The 20,242-nt window shown below is 47.3% G+C and overlaps 1 protein-coding gene across 2 annotated transcripts in view; it reads right to left on the bottom strand.

Moving 5' to 3' along the window:
• The window catches only part of WDR7 (WD repeat domain 7), a 43,676-nt gene extending 26,301 nt beyond the window's left edge, over window positions 1–17,375 (bottom strand). The window contains exons 1-19 of one of the 2 annotated variants that reach the window (XM_062512947.1): window positions 17,176–17,375; window positions 16,403–16,509; window positions 15,637–15,715; window positions 15,335–15,509; window positions 14,719–14,795; window positions 13,872–13,991; window positions 13,421–13,566; window positions 12,941–13,043; window positions 12,680–12,821; window positions 10,900–11,148; window positions 8,661–8,881; window positions 7,924–8,119; window positions 7,453–7,667; window positions 5,574–6,337; window positions 5,372–5,460; window positions 3,713–3,793; window positions 3,029–3,147; window positions 2,091–2,214; window positions 851–964 (exon numbers count right to left, since the gene is read on the bottom strand). In XM_062512947.1, coding sequence (XP_062368931.1) covers window positions 851–964; window positions 2,091–2,214; window positions 3,029–3,147; window positions 3,713–3,793; window positions 5,372–5,460; window positions 5,574–6,337; window positions 7,453–7,667; window positions 7,924–8,119; window positions 8,661–8,881; window positions 10,900–11,148; window positions 12,680–12,821; window positions 12,941–13,043; window positions 13,421–13,566; window positions 13,872–13,991; window positions 14,719–14,795; window positions 15,335–15,509; window positions 15,637–15,715; window positions 16,403–16,509; window positions 17,176–17,331 — 3,277 coding nt within the window. In that variant the 5' untranslated portion in view covers window positions 17,332–17,375. The remainder of the gene's footprint in view (window positions 1–850; window positions 965–2,090; window positions 2,215–3,028; window positions 3,148–3,712; window positions 3,794–5,371; window positions 5,461–5,573; window positions 6,338–7,452; window positions 7,668–7,923; window positions 8,120–8,660; window positions 8,882–10,899; window positions 11,149–12,679; window positions 12,822–12,940; window positions 13,044–13,420; window positions 13,567–13,871; window positions 13,992–14,718; window positions 14,796–15,334; window positions 15,510–15,636; window positions 15,716–16,402; window positions 16,510–17,175) is intronic. The other variant, XM_062512948.1, reaches the window with a different exon arrangement.
• Between the last annotated feature and the right edge of the window lie 2,867 nt (window positions 17,376–20,242).

Raw genomic sequence — 20,242 nt, 5'->3', positions numbered from 1 at the left:
AAAGGAAAGTTTAGGAAAGGAAAGTTTAGGAAAGGAAAGTTTAGGAAAGGAAAGTTTAGGAAAGGAAAGTTTAGGAAAGGAAAGTTTAGGAAAGGAAAGTTTAGGAAAGGAAAGGAAAGTTTAGGAAAGGAATTTTGTGTGGAACAGGGTCTGCCAGATGGTGCTGTTTGTTGTGGATCTCCAATCCAACCCAAATTTTCCAGGGCTGGAGAACAGGAGGGACTCAATGGGAAACAGCACCTGCTGTTCCCCTGCCAATCCCTCCAGCTCTGGGAAGAGAAACTTCCAAAGGAGCTGCAGAACTCAGTGTTATTAAAAATGAATATTGCTAAAAGCTCAACAGGAGCCACTAAAATTAAAAAACAAGCACTTGCCATTTGTTGCAGTATTTTCTTCTGAAAGATTTCACTTGTTTGAGTAGAACAATTGTAGTATCACACAGAACAATTAATAAATCACTTTTAATAAATCATCTCCTTGACTGGAAGCTTTTGGGGAATCCCAAGTTGGAAAAGATCTTTTTGAGCACCAGCAATCCCATCAACAACTATTAGTCTTAATGGGAGCATCAGAGAAAGGAACTGAGGTGAAGCTGTCTCAAAATTCTAATTTTTGCTTCTATTCTCCCAGTACAAACCTCACTGTATCCCAGTGAAATCAGAATTCAGGATGCAGCGCCCTTAACCAGAATAAACTATTTAAGGAACAATTATAAAGAATTATGTAGAATCACAGAAAGCCTTTACTTTTGAAGAGCTGCTGTTGGTTGTGGGCAGACTGAAGAGCTCCAAATGTATCAAAATAGAGGTGCATTAATTATCTTGGTGACGTTAATGATCTGAATGCTCACCTGCTGCGATGTCGTCATCAACCAGGTCGTGCTCCTCCTCCTGGACTTTGGCTTCTGTTCCTGAGGGATCTGGGCTGGCAGTCCCAGCCTGAAGGGCTTCTGTGGTCACTCCAGCTGGAGGGAACAACCCACAGCCCACAGTCAGGGATTTGGGAAAGAATTCCCTGTTTCCTGCAGCAGTTAAACTTCATTTCATTCCTTCACATCCTGCCTTGCTTTGGGCTGCTTCAACTCCAACCTCGCACAAGGTGCTCAACCTCATCTAGAAATAGCAAAATGTGATATTTATTTGGCTTCCAGGGCTCACATGGATTATTCCCCATCCCTGGCAGTGTCCCAGGCCAGGTTGGACGTGGTCTGGAACAACCTGGTCTGCTGGGAGATGTCCCTGCCCGTTCCAGCCCAGAGCATTCTGGACAAAAGCCATCAAATCCCTTCAATTTTCTGCTGCCACACTGCAGATCTTCCCTTTAATATAAACCACGATTCACCCAAACTCAGAGAAATTTAGGAACACGGGAAGCAGAAGGCTCCACTAGGAATCTGCTGTTCAGAGGAATCCCTTCCAAAGGAGAATTTTGTTTGCAGAATCTGACACTGATTTGAATCTGCTGGACCCAAAACTCAGCTGATTTTTGCTCCCTTATCAATATTTTTTAGTTTATTATTAATAATTTAGGCCCCAATATCAAATGGCAGAATTGGAAGGAGTGGAGGATGTGGAACAAAAGGGTATTTCGTTTTCCTGTTCTCCTCCCTCTCATTCTAGCAGAAAATAAGACTTTTTCACAAATATGTTATGCCCCAATTAATTCTATTCCCTTCAACTCCTCCAACTCTGCATCCTTCATTTCAAGAGTTTCAACACTTACCATAAAAACCTAACCCAAGTCTGCTAGTTTTGACCCACCGGAAAGATTTCCAGTCTAAGAGAGCTCAGAGAATCTCAAAACACATCCTAACATCCACGGAATTCCTGCATTCCATGAAGATTTAACACCATGATCAGACACTCTAGAATCAGTTGGTGAGTAACACAGACCCCATTTTCAGGGGGGAAAAAGCTCATTCTAAGGAAGCTGAGCCCACGGAGATGTTCTCATTGCAGGGAACATCTGTGAGCTCCCGGAAGCTCAGGAAGCTCTTCAGAGGACCGGATGGATTCTTGGCAACGTGGGGCTGCCAAGGCCCCCTCTCCCCCATTTCCCAGGTGAGGGGGCAGCTGCTGGGGGTTCCTTACGGGAGATGACGCTGTCCATGTACTGGGGCAGGTAGGGAGCCCAGGTGTCGATGGTCTCCTTGCGTCCCGCCTGCTCGATCCTGCGCAGCTCGGCCAGCAGCAGCGCCTGCGCCGCCTCCCGCACCTGCAGGAACACCCCGGGAACAGCACACAGCTCCAGAGGGTCACAAACCACACTGACACAACGACTTCATGGCACTCCTGACAGGGTTAAACTGGGCTTGTACCCAGTTCTTATTTGGATTGTTTTACCCAGGTCATATTCCAGCAGCAGTGACTGCACCTGCAGGAACACCCCGGGAACAACAACCACAGCTCTGACGCTTTAAATTTTAGTTTTCATGTTTTCCAGATTCTGCACTGCATTAGGATATAACTCTGAATTTCATTTAAGTGTTACAAGTTCTGCTCACAGCTCAGTCACACAAAACAAGGACAGCCCCACAACCAAGGACACTGCTGCAGCTTCAGCCCCAAAAAGTAGAGAATTTGAGGAGAGAATCTGGGAGGATGGGACTGCAGAACCTAGAGCTGGAATTGGACAATGAACCCCAAGATGGAAATGGACCCAAACTTATAAAAGTGTGAGAACTGAGGATCAGGCATCCATCTTGGGTGTAACCTCAGCCAGGCTCTTGTGCTGCCCAAGGTGAAGCCTTTTAATAAATCCCTACTTTATTCCTTTAACACGTTCTAGTCTCTAGGCAGCCCCTCTAGGCATCAGCTCCCAGGGGGTCAAAACCCACATCAACACAAATATTTCATGTCATTCTTGACCGGGTTAAACTAGGGCTTAACTAGAAAATATTCCTGAATCCCAAATGAGAACTGCAGGATCTGTACTGGAAAAGAACGGTGTGAAGTTTTAAGTTTTTGCAAAGGTAAAATCTCCTGACTGACAGACAGGAGCAATCCCAAAATCTGAAGGCTGAGCTCACCTCCAGGCACCGATCCTGCCACCTGCGTGCCAGCATCTCCAGGAGAGGAGGTCGGAATTTCTCCAGCCCCAGCAGGTCTGGGAGCATCACACAGTGCATGGCAGCCAGCTGGCTCCAGCCTGCCAAAAACCAGCAAGAACACAAGGAATGAGCACAGCTCCAGCTCTGGGACATTTCTGTGTGGTGACATCTCACAAATCAATCACAGCAAACTCACAGCAGTTACCCCTTCAAGGATCGCACGGGGTTTTCTGTCCTGGTTTAAAGTTATTTAAAGGTGGCCTGCTATGTGTATTTTCCACCTGAATCTTTGTTTTAACACATTTAATCCAAGTGAATTCCTACTACAGGTCTGCAGTTCTGTGTAGGTAAAACCAGGAGAGAAACACAGAGTTCAAATAACACAGTGTGTAATAATGCTTGTGAAGTACCCCATATTATATTAAATTTATGTCCAATGTTACACCCAATACTGTATTCAAATCTCCCTCAATACCAAAACTCAGATTTAAGTGGTGTGAAACTGCTTTTCTTGTTTTGGCGTTTTTTTTTTTTTTTTTGGGAACCCTACCCCAGGTACACCGCATTCAAAGAAAAATTCCTTTAGAAATCAAATAAAAAAATAACAATGAGAAAGGATTTTAGCTGAAGTAAAGGACAAGTAGAAAAGTGAGGAAGGAATACCTTCGTTGACTAAGAAACAGGAATGGAAAGCAGAAGTGTCAGAGTGCCCAGATTCCGTGCTGGAAGCAGCAGCAGGAGCAACTTGCAGAGGAAAGAAGAAGAAATAAAAGAGAAAAAAAAAGAGGGAAGTGAGGAGAGCAGCAGCAGAAAAACGGATTAGTATCACTGGAGGATGGAAAACAAGAGGAGGCTGTGATGATCTCCAACTTAAATATTCAACTTAAAAATAATACTCGGCTTCAAAATAATATTCAACTCAAAGTAATATTCAACTTAACGAGAATTCCAGGTTTTCTAAAAAGGAAGAGGCAGACATGAAGCTGCAGAGGAACATGGGAGACAGGAAGAGAAACCAGGATGTTTTGAAAAGACCAAAGTACACCTAAATCCGGGGATTTTAAATATGTTCTTAGGCAGGTGGGTTTGGTTGGACTTCATGTTTGACTGTAAATTAGAAACCCAGGAATTTTGGGTTCTTCTCATGCTTTTCCCATATTTCCATAGATTTGGATTGCACTACGCATCAAAAGCCCAAAAAATAACTCCTAATCAGCCCGAGCTGCCCCATCTGCCACTCCAAGATGTCCAGAATGAATTCCTGAGGGCTGGCTGGAATTTCACTTCATTTCAAATGGCCCTCTACGCAAAAAATGCAACTCTTTAGCACAGAAATGCCAAAAAAAGCCTAAAGGAGGAGGACACAAATTCCGGCCTGGAACCCAAAACAGTACCAGGGACAGCTATTTTGGAAACTCTCATTTCACCAGGGAAAGACTTGGGAGATCATCAAATCCAACCAGGAATTGGCCCCACAGTGCCCAGCACTCCCCACATGACCCTACAAAGCCCTTTAGGGCCATCCTTTCAGGGTGAGTGTGCCGTGCAGGCAGTGCCAGGAACGCTCCCTGACTCTGCCATCATCCCATGGAAAGCCCTGCACACCTCCTGGCCTGCACATGCCAGGGTCACCTGGCACTGAGAGCTCACTGCCTGCCACCTCCTTCCTCAACAGAGCCCAAACGTCTTGCAGGAGCATCCTCCACTTAGCTGTTATTCCTTGCAGAACAATGGGATCAAGCACTGTCTGCTTCTGTCACTGGGGGACATCTGTATCCAACCTCTTTCCACACCACCAGCACGTGGGAGGCACAGAGTGGCTGGAATCAATTCCTTCCCACCCCACCTGGACAAGGTGCATCAAAAAGGATGCCTGATTTAGAAATTACAGCTGCACAAACCCAGCCCAGGATGAAACTAAAGCTTCACTCCAGAGTTTTCTGCTTGGTTTTGCTGGAGTTGCTAACTCTCTTCCAATGTGAGCAGTTCCAGCCAGCCAAGGAGTGATGCTGGCCCCAAGCTAGGATCATTCCCACAGAAACTCTTTGGGATCAGTCTGCAGAGCCTTCAGTTCCAGGCTTTTAGCCTCCTCAAAGCCAGGATGTTTGGGAGCACTTGAAACAGGCTAAAACTAAGGGAATAATGTCATGGCAGAATCGGCATCTTGTATTGACTCTTAAACCTAATCCCCAATATTTTCACTAAGATTAACACTACATTACATTTTCCTCCCAAGCAATCATTCTATCTCTTGGTTACAAGGTGTTAATTCAGTGCAATGAGCAGTAACAGCTGCAAGGCTGCAAAGGAAGGGACTTTTACCTTGTTTGATTTGTCCTTGTGCTGCATGGCCGGACATCGGAGGGGGTGGCTTCACCTTGGCCATCTCGGGGGTGCCTGGCCTGGGTGGCCTGAACACGAAACATCCACGAGAGACACATCAGCCCCAGATTTGAACTACACCAAACCCAACAGTAAACTAAAGCCTTGGGGACTAACCCTAATGGGGACTGCCCGGCCATACCTGGTGGGCCCTTTCTTCATGTGGTCCCCGATGAAGGTGGCGTTGGTCATGCTCATCAGCGTGTTGGCCAGCGAGATGACGGACAGCAGGTGCTGCGTGGTGACCGCGCGCGACACGCCGTACGTGCCCTTCCCCAGACCTTCCGTCACCGACATCTTCCTGCCCCGCTCCTCCAAGGCCCCTTGGCCCACGGGCTGGTTGTAGCCAGGCAGCATCAGAGACATGTGGCCACCGCGGGACAGGAGGCCGAAGGACACGGAGCAGTGTGGCTTCAGCATGCCGAGGCGTTCCAGGCACAGCTCGTCCAGCACCGAGTTGAGGCCCCAGGCGTGCAGGCAGGACATGAAGAGCTTGGCTGTATCCATGGTCAGGTTATACTCCAACAAAGTCAACGGCTTGGATTTGCTGGAGCGATATTCCGGGTCGCCATCTTCTCTCCTCTGCCTCATGGCCTCTTCTTCCTCGTCTTCATCATCGAGGAGGTGCTCCTTGATGTTCTCCTTGATGGTTTCCTTGACCTGCTGGAAGAGCACGGCCGCTCGTTTGCCCGTGAGGAAGGAGCCTCCCTTGTCGGAGCCACCGGAGGCTTTCTGCAGATTCTCTGGGGACACCAGGGAGGTGTTGGGCCGGGAGGCCTCCTCGGTCAGCAGCTGGATGATCAGGGCCTCCACGTCGAAGAACAGCACGTGGATGTCTGGGTCTGTTAAGTTCGTCTTGATGGCCTGAACCATCAGGGAGTTATGGGAGTATTTTGGCAAATTCCCCTGCAAAAAAAAAAAAGAGAGCAAATTGGGATTGCCATTAGGGAAGCTGTGGGTGAGCCGAGTTCAAAACACACCCAACAAACCACAGAAATGCAATTTACAGATGTTTACAGATAAACTGAGCTCTCCAGGTGAGACACGAGTTCACATTTCCCTCTCCCGACTCCTGTGAGATAGTAGCTATATTCCAAGGAACAGGAAAATTCCAATCTCTGGTTACTAAGCCTAAAACACATTAAATAGTTCATATTTGGAGGATGAACTGTGGAATCAATACATATCACTGGACAATATTCAGATTCACCTGGACCTGCAATTACTGCACCCTTCAGTCCATCATCTTCCTCCTTCTCTCCCTCCCTCCCTCCCTCCCAAGGGGGAAAAAAGGGAGGAGGCAGGCAATGAAGGTGCTATGGGATGAAAGCTGAAGAATGTCAGAAAGGAGACTGAAAACCAGAACATTAACATAAGCTTTTAAACATTATTCTCCCTAACACCCTTCACTGGATGAGGAGCCCACACATGAAACACCGCAGGTACAAATGCAACATTCCCAATCCTGCTGGAGCCAGCAGGAGCAGCAGCACAAACCCTGAGCACACAATCTTTGATGGAAATACGCTCGTGGTGCTCTAAGGAATGTTCTCACAGCGGGAGATTTCTCTCCAAGCAGCAGGTGACAGCACAAGGCAAAAGAAAGGGATAAACAGGAGAAGCTGGGAACGGAGCTCTGCTGCGCTCTGCTGGCCACAGGCTGCGCCAGGGGAGCTTTAGGCTGATTTGGGAACAATTCCTCATGGAACGGGCTGGGGTGGAGCCCCCATCCCTGGGGGGATTTAAAGCCGTGTGGATGGGGACATGGGGCAGTGGTGGCCTTGACAGTGCTGGGGAATGCTTTTAGAGGGCTTTTCCAGCCTAAAGCACTCCACGATTCCAGATTCTGTAACTCAGCCCGAATAAAACCACAGAGCAGGATACACACTGAAGGGGTATCCTGGGCAGCAACATCACGCGGGGAAGAACCACGTTTAGGTTTCAGAGAGAACCTCCTTACCAGGATGGAAACCTCCTGTATTTCATTTCCTTCTGGAAAAACAGCGAGCACACCCACCCACCTTATCAGAGGCCTCGGAGGCCAGCAGGTTGGTGGCCAGAGTCTGGAGCTTCTGGTGGGCCACGTTCTTGAGGGCAGCCAGGCTGCGGCGGGTCATGGCCTGCTTCAGGTTGACAGCAGGGTGGCTCAGCGAGTCCACGGCGGCCGGGACGGCCTCGTCGCAGGCGTTCAGGATCTCCACCGCCGTGATCCCCATCACGCACCGGTCCAGAGCCCCTGCAGCAGCCAGAGGGATGGAGAACAGCTCGGCATCCCCCACAGCACGGGGCAAAAACACCTGCGTGCGACACAGCTTCCTGGGTTTGAACAGCTGGGCTCTGAACTGACATTCCTAAAGGATGGAACTTCCCCCAATTTCCATGAGGCTCAAACACCTCCCAGTGCGATTCTGTACCGAACACCTGGAGTGATAAGTTCCAAATGTGTTTGATCTATCCATTACAAATGGATGAATCAGTGTCTCTGAGCTCACCTGTGTCCATCTGCCAGACGTACACGGAGCCATCGGAGCATCCCACCACCAGGTAGTCGTCGGATGGCCTCCACTTGATCACCTGGATTGGGAAGAGGTGGCGGGAGGCCAGCATGATGCATTTTTTCTCCCTCAGACTCAGCAGACCCACGGAGTGATCACTGGCAACAGAGCAAACACAGTGCTGGACTCTGGCCTAATAAAGGAAAAAAAGAGAAGAAGCTTAACCATCATGCAGAGTTGGTATGAAAAATCTTTCCCACACTGGGGCCAAGCAGGGCGACCAAAAGCCTCTTTAATGACCAGAACTCAGAACTCAGGCACCTACATCAATGTTCAAACTCACTAAAGTCACTGGGAACAGAATTCTCTTTAATCCATCCTTTGCACATCATGAAGAGAAAATGGATATTAAACCCCATTCTGCTAAGGAAACCCCAGAGATTTCCATCAATATCACTCTGTTCATTAAATTCTATTTATTCAGCTGAGTTTCAAGAGGCAAAATTGCCTCTAAACCCTATTTTTAATAGGTTTGATAAAGCCCCCATTTTCAATCCTTTCTATGATCAAAACATGATGGAAGACTAAATAAATAAATAACATAAATAACAGAATAATCAAGCTCTTTCTGGTGAAGCTCCTGCAAGAGCTGGGTCGGTGCTCCATCCCCAGCATTCCATGCTGCATTCCCATTCTCAGGGAGGTGCTGGAAAACTTTATCCCAGAGAACTCACGCTGCAGTTTTCTGGCGGAATGAGCAGCTGGGTGATTTCTCCCCCGTGCACACAGAAGATGTGTTTCATCTCTCCTGAGAAGATATCCCAGACGATGACGGAGAAGTCCACCCCACCTGAGATCAGGTACCTCTGGTCGTAGCGGGAGGACACCTGGTGAGGGTACAGCAGGCACGTCACCTTGTTCCGGTGGCCTCGGAGCGTCCGGTGAGGGGGCCAGCCTGCCGGGGGGGGGGGAAGAAAAGCACAGAAAAAGAGAGGAAAAAACACAAATTCAACAGAGCAGTCCGCTCCCAAGTGTTTGCTCTGCAACTCAGATGACCAAAATACGAAGATAACGTTAGATGGAACCCACATATCCAACAGCAGTCCAAGCACGACGCACGGATCCCAACCAGGAACCCTGGTGGGTTTTTCCCACTGAGATTTCTGCTGGCACATCAGTACCCAGCACTGCACAATTCCAGAGAAGACAGGAGATGCTCTCTTGTCTTATCTTTGCTCCTGCAACTCAAAACCCCCAGAGAAACATCCAAGTTGACCTTGCCTAGTGTGGTGGTTTGTAAGGATTTCTTGTAATCTTTATGCAGCGATCAAATTTCCATGCTACTGTGACATCGAAGCCACAAGGAAACTGGTTTTTGTGGAAAAATCTCCATGAATTAAAGGAAGAAGTCTCCCCTCCCAAGTGGATTAGTAAAAAAGTATTTTAGAGCAAGTAAACTAAGTTGTTTTCTGTACGTTAGCAATGTGAAAAAAAGAAAAGGAGGAGGATTCTAAAAGTTTTATTATTTTTTCTTACAGTTCCTAGTAATAAAGCTTTTCTTTATATTTTCTTTATATTCAAAGCCTGTTTTGCCTTCCTCCTAATCCTACCTCACAACAACAAAAAATTCAAATTAACAAACCCTTAGAGGGAGGTGGTTTACACTCTCCATTTCAAAGAGAGAAGAAAAGCTCAGCCTTTCTTACCCCACACCTACCTTTCAAACCCAGACAATCGTACATCCTCAGATCTGTCACACACATACCCCATGTTTTTGCCATCTTTTCCCCTCACGTTCCCCACCCTTTCCCCCTCATATTTCCTACCCTTTTCCCCTCATGTATTTACTATCTTTTTCCCTCATATTTCCTACCCTTTCCCCCTCACATTTTTGCCATCTTTCCCCCTCACTTTTCCTGCCCTTTTCCCCTCATGTTTTTGTCATCTTTTCCCCTCATGTCTCCTGCCCCATTCCCCTCATGTTTCTTGCCCTTTTCCCTTCATGTTTCACATCCTTTTCCCTCATGTTCCCCGCTCTTTACCCTCACATTTCTGCCATCTTTCCCCTCATGTTCCCCACCCTTTCCCCCTCATGCTTTTGCCATCCTTCCCTCATGTTCCCCACTCTTTCCCCTCGTGTTTTTGCCAACTTCTCCCCTCATGTTTCCCACCCTTTTCCCCTCATGTTCCCCACCCTTTCCCCCTCACGTTTTTGCCATCTTTCCCCCTCATGTTTCCTGCCCTTTCCCCCTCACGTTTTTGCCATCTTTCCCTCATGTTCCCCACCCTTTCCCCCTCACGTTTTTGCCATCTTTCCCTCACGTTTCCCGCCATTTTCCCCTCACGTTTTTGCCATCTTTCCCTCATGTTTCCTGCCCTTTCCCCCTCATGTTCCCCGCCCTTTCCCCCTCATGTTTTTGCCATCTTTCCCTCATGCTTCCCGCCCTTTCCCCCTCACGTTTTTGCCATCTTTCCCTCATGTTTCCTGCCCTTTCCCCCTCATGTTTCCCGCCCTTTCCCCCTCACGTTTTTGCCATCTTTCCCTCATGTTTCCTGCCCTTTCCCCCTCATGTTCCCCACCCTTTCTCCCTCATGTTTTTGCCATCTTTCCCTCATGTTCCCCACCCTTTCCCCCTCACGTTTTTGCCATCTTTCCCTCATGTTTCCCGCCATTTTCCCCTCACGATTTTGCCATCTTCCCCTCACGTTTCCCACCCGCTCCCCCTCGTGCTGCCATCTTGTCCCATGATGTCTCCCGCCCTTTCCCCCTCATGTTTCTCGCCCTTTTCCCCTCCCGCTTTGCCATCTTTTCCCCTCGCGTCTCCTACCCTTTTCCCCTCCTGTCTCCCGGCCTTTCCCCCTCACGTTCCCCTACCTTTCCAGCCCGGACGACCGCACCCGCGCAGCTCCTTCCGTCGCGCCCACACCGCCCAGCGAGCCCGCCCCTCTCCCCGGGGCCCGGCGGCGCCGTACCTCGGCGCAGCATGTGCTCTCCCTGCAGCAGCTGCACGATGGCGGTCTGCGTGGCGGGCACGATGACGACGCTGCCGTCCTCGCGGCCGCACGCCAGCCGCCCGTGGGCCGGCATGTAGACGCTGGCCGTGACCCGCAGCGGCTCGGCCCCGCCGCCCGCCGCGCTCAGCTGGTCGATGATGCCCGCCGGACGCGGGCTCAGCCGGTCGAAGGCTTCCTGCAGGGACATGCACGTGGTTGTTGGCAGGCCTGGGGAAAGGAGGGGAAACAGCAGCAGGGGATGAGGTTCCCACCTGATCGGTTTGGGTCCACGGCTGGGATGGAGATGGGGACGCTGCGTCGTGATCAGTTTTTAGTGTGTGCTACTGTAACAGTGCTGGGAGTTTTGTACTGCTTAATTAGTGGTTTGGTTTAGGGTTTTTATGCTTTTACTTAACAAATGCACCGTGAAAACTTTTTCTTAGTGTTTGGGCTTGGCTGCTTACCAAATCTTATCAGAAATTACAGAGTGTTTGACAGTACCAGCTACTTGCTAGAAGTGAGGAAAATGGAGGAAGATCTAGCTGGTACATGGTCCTCTAAAGCTAAATAGTCTAATAGAGAATCAACACTTGTATTATTTACCCCTGTAACTTAATAATCACGTTTTTATGATCTTCAGTGTGACACTGACTGACTAACTAGAAACTACCACTTGAAACTCATGAAGAAGAACGAAGATGAATATCAGAAAAGGCAACACTTAAAAGCTTTCATTTTGTTTTGTACTTATTACAGTACTATAAAAACTTTTAAACTTTTTACTGTGTGAACGCACACATCTTTAATTAACTACACATTCGTGATTTTAACTTCATTACTTAAATTTAGAAGCTGTTTCGAAGGCCTTAGGCTAAAAGCAGTGTTCTCCAGGGGGTTAGTGCCTGACAGCACAGAAAGCTCAAGAACTCCAGGTTTCTGGGATCTAACATTCTACGTGTGCTTATACACTATTTACAGCAAGGCTAGTAACTCTTACTACAATAATTTAGTTAAACATCACAAGTGGCAGTGTATGTGGCAGTTCTTCTAAAAGCTGCAATTTGAAACCCAGTCTGTTAAGCAGGCAGGTGCCTGGGTGAAAATGCCAGCCCAGCTATTGGACCCTAAGTATCCCTGATGTATCACTGGCGGAGGAAACGAGTGACTGAAATTGTAACCAACCACCTGTGTGTGCTCAATTATCCTATTTAAGGCATGCTCAAAAACAATATAGTTGCTTCAGTCTTGTTACAGTGAATCAGGAGTGTCCTGCCTCTGTCTTCGACCCAGCACCCTCCCAAAGATGAAACAACTAAAACAGTTGTCACAATCACACAGACAAACTTTACATTTCTACTTTGTAAAATCTTATTTCCCATCAGCCAGACTTCATCCAATCTTCTTACAGAGCTCTGTTTGCTCTTACCAAGGCCCCCTCATTATCAAGCTGCATATGCTGATTAAATCTGCAGTACTGTCAGTCTCATTTATATTTACCACATCCACACATCTGAGCTGCTGCATCTAGTGGGAGGTGCTGGCAGTTGGAATTGGATATTTAAGGTCTCTCCCAGCCCACTGTGGGATTCTCTACTGAACGAATTCACTAAGAATAATGTTAATTCATCTATCATCTGATAAGATGAAGCTATTACATGTATGATCTGAACCCCAACTGCACGATCTGTGGGAGAACCAGCACGGCTCTATCCAGTAAAACCACACAGAAACCCCAAAGATCTGACTGTTAATTAGGTACCTTTTGCACCCTCCTGCTGGTCAAGGGTGTCGGGCACGTTCCAAATGCTCAGTCTCCCTGAGGAGTCTCCTTGGATTAAGAGGCTGTAGGAAAACTCCCTCTGGCCACAGAAGAACCGAGTCACTGGAGGGCATATTAGGAGCTGTTAAAAAAGTAAGGAACAAGCTCAGACCACGTGCTCTGCTCAGCTCCATGCTTCCTGCCTTTTACAGCAGGACAAAACCTCACACAGCCCATCAGAAAAGCTCCAAAGAGATGTACCTGTTTCTCTGCTTTGTCCAACACGCTGTACAACAAAGGTGGAATTAAGTTTTCCACTGCTTTCCCCACATCCCTGCGGAACGAATCACTGGCTGGGAGGCAGCTGGGTGTAAGAACAAAGAAAGGAGGAAAATTCCTTGCATTTCAAGAGTGAGTCCTGCAGCAGAACGTGGATATTGCTGCCATCCTCACGCTCTGATCACAGGCAAGGAAGGAGCTCCCACATGATTTATGTGGCAATATTCAAGATAAAACACCATCTCTACCCAGAACAAACACATCTGCCCACCATGAAGGTGTCAGAAAGAATGCCTTTCATTTTACTTTTGTCATTTTTATGCCAAAATTTTCATGTATTTTAGAGCTTCATATTTGCATGTCTTCTCTTACTGGACCAGTATTTCAGTAGCTCTTCAATTAATTCAGTTCAATTCAAATTAATCAAAAATTAAATAAATGGGTTATTTCTTTGTCGAGTACCTGGCTGGTAATTTGTAGATGAAACTTTGCCCATCCTCTGTCCATACAATCACTTTATCAGCTGCCACAAAATCCCCACCAGTCCAGGTCTGCTCGTTTTCACTGGGCACTGAGCATAAGAGGGAATAATCTCCAGCATCAAAAACCTGAGAGGAAACAGGAAACAAAGTCTGTTGTTATTAACCAATTAATTACACATTGAAATGCACAGGCAGCAGCTGATTTTGGGCTCAAAATCACAGAAACACAGAATGTTTTGGGTCAGAAAAGACCTTGAGGGTCATCTTGCTCCAAACCTGCACCACAGGCAGAAATGTGGATTAAATACCTAGAAACACATTAACTATATAGCAGAGGGACATTAAAGAGACTTGGAGCATCTTCATCTGAATGTTTGGCTGCAGTTTAATTGAGATTGCTGAGGGACAAGGAGCCAGGGACTCTGCCTTACCCTCCAGTACTTGGAGCACACGACCAGGAGCGAGCGCTGGGTGAAGGAGCAGAAGGAAATGCTCTGGCAGTTCTCGCAGTAGATGGGCTTGGATTCCTCCTCAAACACTGGGGTGGTGTCCTAAACCAAAGAGAACCAGCACTCAGCCAATTCCTCCCTGCTCTCACTGAACTCAAGACCACGCCAGACAAAGACTGGGGTGCTTCTCCAGTACCAGATGGAGATTTCTATGGAAAACCCAAATCATCGGAGCAGTTTTTATTCCATGACTCCTCCTAAGCAGATCTGCAGGAGCACGTGGTGTCCTCTCTGGGCACTTAAGTCTCCCAGATTCCCCAGCAGGACAGATTAGTGGTGCTGACCTTGCAGCCAGCCAGGAAGCTGCAATGAAGCAGATTCCACTCCTAAACAGAAGGTGACTTTTCCTTAGTTGATAAACATCTTTTGCAAGAGGCTTCTGTGAAGAGCTCATTTACCACAGGTGTGAGATTTGGGGCAACTCTCCCTTAAGACTTTTATTCATTAGCGCCCAGGAAATGCCAAATAACAGGGAGCTGGAGATAATCCTGTATATAAAATATTCCTAAAAATTGTATGGTTTGCTCCGCACAATATTAACCCAAATCACTACACGGTACAAATAAAAAACAGATTTGGAAAAATTGGACATAATCCTACACTTAATTGGCAGTCAGTTCCCTGAGAAGTATTAGGAAATCAGTAAAGGAAAATTCAGTAAGTTGATTTTCTACTGGCAAAAGGGAAAAAGACTACCAGCAGCAGAATATCAGGAGCAGAACCCTCCATCCCACCAGGAAGTGTCACTGATGCAGCAGTAATGGCTCACCTGCATCCGACTGACTTCCGAGGTGATGATCCAGACTTTCAGGATGCCAGTCACGGACACAGCCACGACAGTGTCCTCTGGGAAACACAAAAACCAGGCTGAGGCACAAGGACTTCCTCACCTGTGCATATCTGAGCATAAATGAAAAGCTGACCCGAGCATCCCGGGAGCATTTGCTTCCAAATGGAACGTTTATTTGCAAAGATGGTCATGGAGCAAGGAATAAATGAAAGGCATTAGCAGGAAACGCTCCATACCAGAGCTCATCGCCAGTTGTTCCAGCAATTTATTTGTTGTGGGGTTAAGAGCTGAGCTTTCCCACCCCAGGAATTTGGGAATGCCCAGTTTACAACTGCTGCTGAGCCTTAACTCAAGAGAGAAGTGCTTTAGTCTGGCTTTTCTCCCAGACCTCTCAGGAATTCCAGTCTCCACAACAGGAGCACTGGAAGCAGACACCGGTCTGCCAGAAATCAAAGCCCCCCAAATTAACGCCAGTTAGCAAAACAAAAGCAGTCTGTGCTCAGGTGACACTTCAGCTCATGCAGCTGGAGCAGGATTCCCAGGGGAGCTGTGGCAGTGTCCAAGGCCAGGCTGGACAGGGCTGAGAAATAATCACCTTGTGTCCTGTTGGACCGGATGATGGTCATGGAGCTGATCCAGTCAGGAGAGATCTTGGATATCAGAGAATAAAGAACTTCAAGGCTGGTTGCATCCACGACCAGAATTTCAGGATAATGTCCATGGCACAGGAGCCTCCCTTCACTCTGCGTGCCGACGGTGAACTGATAGAACTGCACAGATGGGAACAAACACAAGTAAGGATCCATGAAGGATCAGGATTCCTTCATTTTGGACCCAAAGTGTGATTCCCAAATCCAGGGGGACACTTCCCACTCTGCCATCCCTCCCAGCACTCACCTGGATGCCCGTGTGTGCACAGGCCAGCTTGGTGAACTCGATGCACCTCCCATCGTTCACATCCCACAGGCACATCTCCCTGAAACACAGGAAAACCACATGGAAATAGGCACTAAGAACCCTTTACACTGCGAGGAATTTCACTTGAACCATTTATTAGGGATTCTATCCATTGCATTTAGAGAAACTCAAAGTCAGCTGGACTTCGCAGCCCTCCTAAACCCACACAACCTCCTGTTCTCTATGAGGATAAATTACAGAACCTGCAGGAGCTCAAATGAGCAGCTACTACCCCCTTTGCAGTACTTTTTAATTTAAAACTTTATATTCAAGTTTAATCAGAACAGAACCTGTGAGTTTCCATCAGACAGATAAACTCCAGTTAAAACACACTTTGGTTTTAAATACAATGGAAAGAGATTACTTAGCCCTGAAATTGGCCCAAGGTGGAAATTCTAAATTTTGACACATTCTTCCCTCAAATTGCTTGCTAGAAGGTTATTTAGGCAAATCATTCCCTACCTTTTCTGGATTAAAAAAAATCTCTATCTATTTGGACATCAATTGCACAATAAATCCTTCTTGCTCCTACCTATAAACTGCTGCTCTATGATTAATAAATAAAACCAATCAAAAAATAAAATGTATTTCCTGAGGAGCTTTTTCTTGAGGATAAAAATCAAACACGGAATTGAGTTTATGAATAAACTTGAGATAAATTCCCATTATTGCAGTTCTGCACATCAATAAACACTTAAAAACTCACCCACTCTCTGATGCACTCACTATATATTGCTTTTCACTGGAAGCTGAGGCCTTTGATAAACAAGTAACTGAGGCTGTATGACCAAAGAGCAGAGCTCTGGGATTGATCTGGGATCAGGGAAAGAAAACAGGGAGTCAAAATCACACAAATGACCGCAATATCCATATCCCAGCTTTCTACTTCACATGTTATATATCCATCTGTATGTGCACACACATTAATTAGCACAGCAGTGGATGCATCACCTTGGAAGACTTTCTACTTCCCACAGGAATGAGAATTCGGGGGAAAAAATACATTTTGCAAACCCCTCTCAATATTTACAAATCTTAACTGAAGAGACAAGTCCTTTATTGGCTCAGTTAAATTTAAACTGAGTTTGGCTAAATGAAAAATTGTGTTGCACATTGAGGTCCTGTATATTCATAAATAAGGGTAGACCCTTCCAGAGCCAAAAGGGGCTCCAAGAGAGCTGGAGAGGGACTTGGGACAGAGAATGGAGTGCCAGGAAAAGGAGGGATGCCTTCCCACTGTCAGACAGAATATTGGGAAGGAATTCCTTTGCACAACGCAATATTAAGCAGCTCAACTAGAAAACAGCTCCAAGAAATTGGAATGAGTTAAAAACCCTTCCTACAGGAAGCAGCAATGAAGCCCAAGAGCCAAAAAACACCTCTTTAGAACCCGAAGCAGCGCTGCGGGAAGGGCGGAGCAGCCATTAAAGCATTGGGACACGGAGGGCAGGCTGGGAGGGTGAATCCCGGGTCCATCACCTGCAGGTCAGGAGCCAGGTCCCAGAGGCAGATCTGCCCGTCGTGGCAGCCGGTGACGATGACGGAGCCGTCCACGAGCAGCAGGGAGGACACGCAGTGCGTGGGGGCACGCCGGCCCCACAGCACGATGGGCAGCACCAGGCTGTTCCCGGCCATGGCCGCGCAGTGCCTGCAATCCAGCAGCACAGCAGCATCAGCATCAGTGCCCCTTCAACCACGTGTTCGCCATCTTCTCCCTTGCTGTCTCCACCATCCCCTTCCCTCCTGCCTCTGCCCTTTTCCCCTCACGTTCCCCATCCTTTTTCCCCTCACGTTTCCCGCCCTTTTCCCCTCACGTTCCCCGCCCTTTTCCCCTCACGTTCCCCGCCCTTTTCCCCTCACGTTCCCCGCCCTTTTCCCCTCACGTTCCCCGCCCTTTTTCCCCTCATGCTCCCCACCCTTTTCCCCTCGTATTTTCTGCCCTTTCCCCCTTATGTTTCTCACCCTTTCCCCCTCATGTTTCTCACCCTTTTTCCTCATATTTCCTACCCTTTTCCCTCATATTTCCTACCCTTTTCCCCTCATATTTCCTGCCCTTTTCCCCCTCATATTTCCTGCCCTTTTCCCCCTCATATTTCCTGCCCTTTTCCCCCTCATATTTCCTGCCCTTTTCCCCTCCTGTTTCTCGCCCTATCCCATCATATTTTCTGCCCCTTTCCCCTCATGTTTCCTGCCCTTTTCCCCTCATGTTTCCTGCCTTTTCCCCCCTCAAGTTTCTCACCCTTTTCCCTCATGTTTTTGCCATTTTCCCCCCTCATGTCTCCTGCCTTTTTTAACTCATGTTTTTGCCATCTTTTCCCCTCATGTTCCCCACTCTTTTCCCTCATGTTTCCTACCCTTTCCCCCTCATGTTTCCACCATCTTTTCCCCTCATGTTCCCCACTCTTTTCCCTCATGTTTCCTACCCTTTCCCCCTCATGTTTCCACCATCTTTTCCCCTCATGCTCCCCACTCTTTCCTCCTTATTTTTCCCGCCCTTTCCCCCCCGTGTTTCCACCATCTTGTCCCCTCATGTTTTCCCCACCCTTCTCCCTTCATCTTTCCTGCCATTTCCCCCTCACATTTGAGGGGTCCCAGGCTGCAGCAGATGGGGTGCAGCACATGGACAGACAGACATGACCCCCAGGTAGGAGGCAACCATTTATTTCTATTTATTGCCACTTATTTACATGGGGGGGGGGGGGGGGGGGGGGAGAGCCCTGCTGTCTCCTAAAATCCAAATTATTCTCCTTCAAAGCAAGAGAGAGGGCAGTAAAAGGTGGGGGCCAAACAGCACATCCCTGTGCACACAAGGGGTTTTGCCCAAATCCCTCTTTTTAGAGTAATTTAGAAGTAAAAAATGCTTTAAGCGCCGAGGCTGAAGCCATTTTTATATTCCTGATGTTATGATGTCCCTGCTACACAGACATTCATGGTGGAATATAGAATATCCTGCCTTAGGTGAAATCAACTCAGTATAATCCACTGGTAAACTGGATCCTGGCCACTCTCCAGCAGGAAACAGGTCCAGCACTATCTTTACAGCAACATTTCGGATCTTCCGAACATATTGACACAAAAAACACAGCAGAATTTCAATTGTCCCCAGGCCAAAATGGTCCCAGTGACTGGGAACAGAAACTTAAGTTGTGGCAATAAAACCCACTTGGATTTGCAAGATATTTAAACCCCACAACAACCCTCTGTTTATGGTAGCAACATTCCCAGCTTGCCAAGCACTTTCATGATTTTAGAGCTGAGGTTTTCTTATCGGTGAAAAGGTCGTGTTAAATAAATAACCAAACACTCCTTGTGGATTATCCTGTGGAGCTTTATGCTCTGAACTCACCCCAGCTCAAACCAGAGCTCTGATTTAGAGGAGCATGAACACACGAAAACAGGCAGGATTTGTGCAAGAACTATTTTTAAATATATGCGGTTTTGTGGCGTATTTTATAGTTATACACACATTCTTCTACCTTGAGGTACCCAGTAATATTTGCATTTTTCACCAGTCTCTAAACCTATTTCACAGCACTTCAGAGGGAATAAATCTGAATTAGGATAGGAAAATAAAGGTCAGCCTGAATGGGAGTGAGGTTCCCAACTCCACTTGCGATGGATACAAGGAACCAACAGGCAAACCAAACAACGGGGAGGTTTTCCAGCCCTGTCCATCCAACCCCATCCTGGCAGTGTCCAAGGCCAGGCTGGACAGGGCTGGGAACAACCTGGGATAGAGGGAGGTGTCCCAGGTCCCTCCAGCCTGGACACTTCCAGGGATGGGCATCCACAGCTTCCCTGCGCAACCTATTCCACCAGAAATTCCATGTAAAAACCACGGGATTTGTTATTCTGTTTTATGAGTGCTGCCACCCTCTGCAGCCAGAGAACTGTGGAAAAAAGGGGGAAGGGAGGGAGCAAGAGCAGGATAATGAATGGCTAAGGATTACACACGGCTCCCGGGAGGCTCCCGATGAGTCAGGGATCAACTGTGGGGTTTGCACAAAATCCACATCACAAAATCGGTAGTATCTCATCAAATGACCCTTCCCACTAAAGCAGCTCACTTCTGGCAGCCCACTGGTCCATCTTCATTAAAAGCCATTTAATTAAGACCTCAGATTTAATGATCAGGTTCAATAAAGACCAAAAATCTGCGCTGTAAACCACACCTGGCCCTGCAGAGTTAATTGTTATGCAATGCTGGATCAATTGCTCTGTCTGCACCATCACAGCACAGAAAGAGAAATTAATTCAGCATTTTAAAAAACAGGGTGACAAACAAAGCACTACAATTAAACCAGGCTTGATTTGCAGGGAAATCATCAAAAAAAATGGAATAAAAGCAAGAAAAAAAGTGTCCAGATGCGACAGAACAAAATGCAAATATCAACAAGAACAAAACCACCCACAGCAAACAGAAATACCCATCCATTTTTTGTGAGGAAACAAACCAAAAATGACTAAACCAGAGCTGAAAAATGCCAATAGGCAACACAAAAATCCCTTCCCACTCCTCTGCTACCCTACTGGTCCCAGTTTAAGG

The sequence above is a fragment of the Cinclus cinclus genome, chromosome Z, assembly GCF_963662255.1.
Source record: "Cinclus cinclus chromosome Z, bCinCin1.1, whole genome shotgun sequence".
NCBI classification, from domain to species: Eukaryota; Metazoa; Chordata; class Aves; order Passeriformes; family Cinclidae; genus Cinclus; species Cinclus cinclus.
Note: the sequence above shows the minus strand (reverse complement) of the source record. Positions and strands in the feature narration are given on the sequence as shown.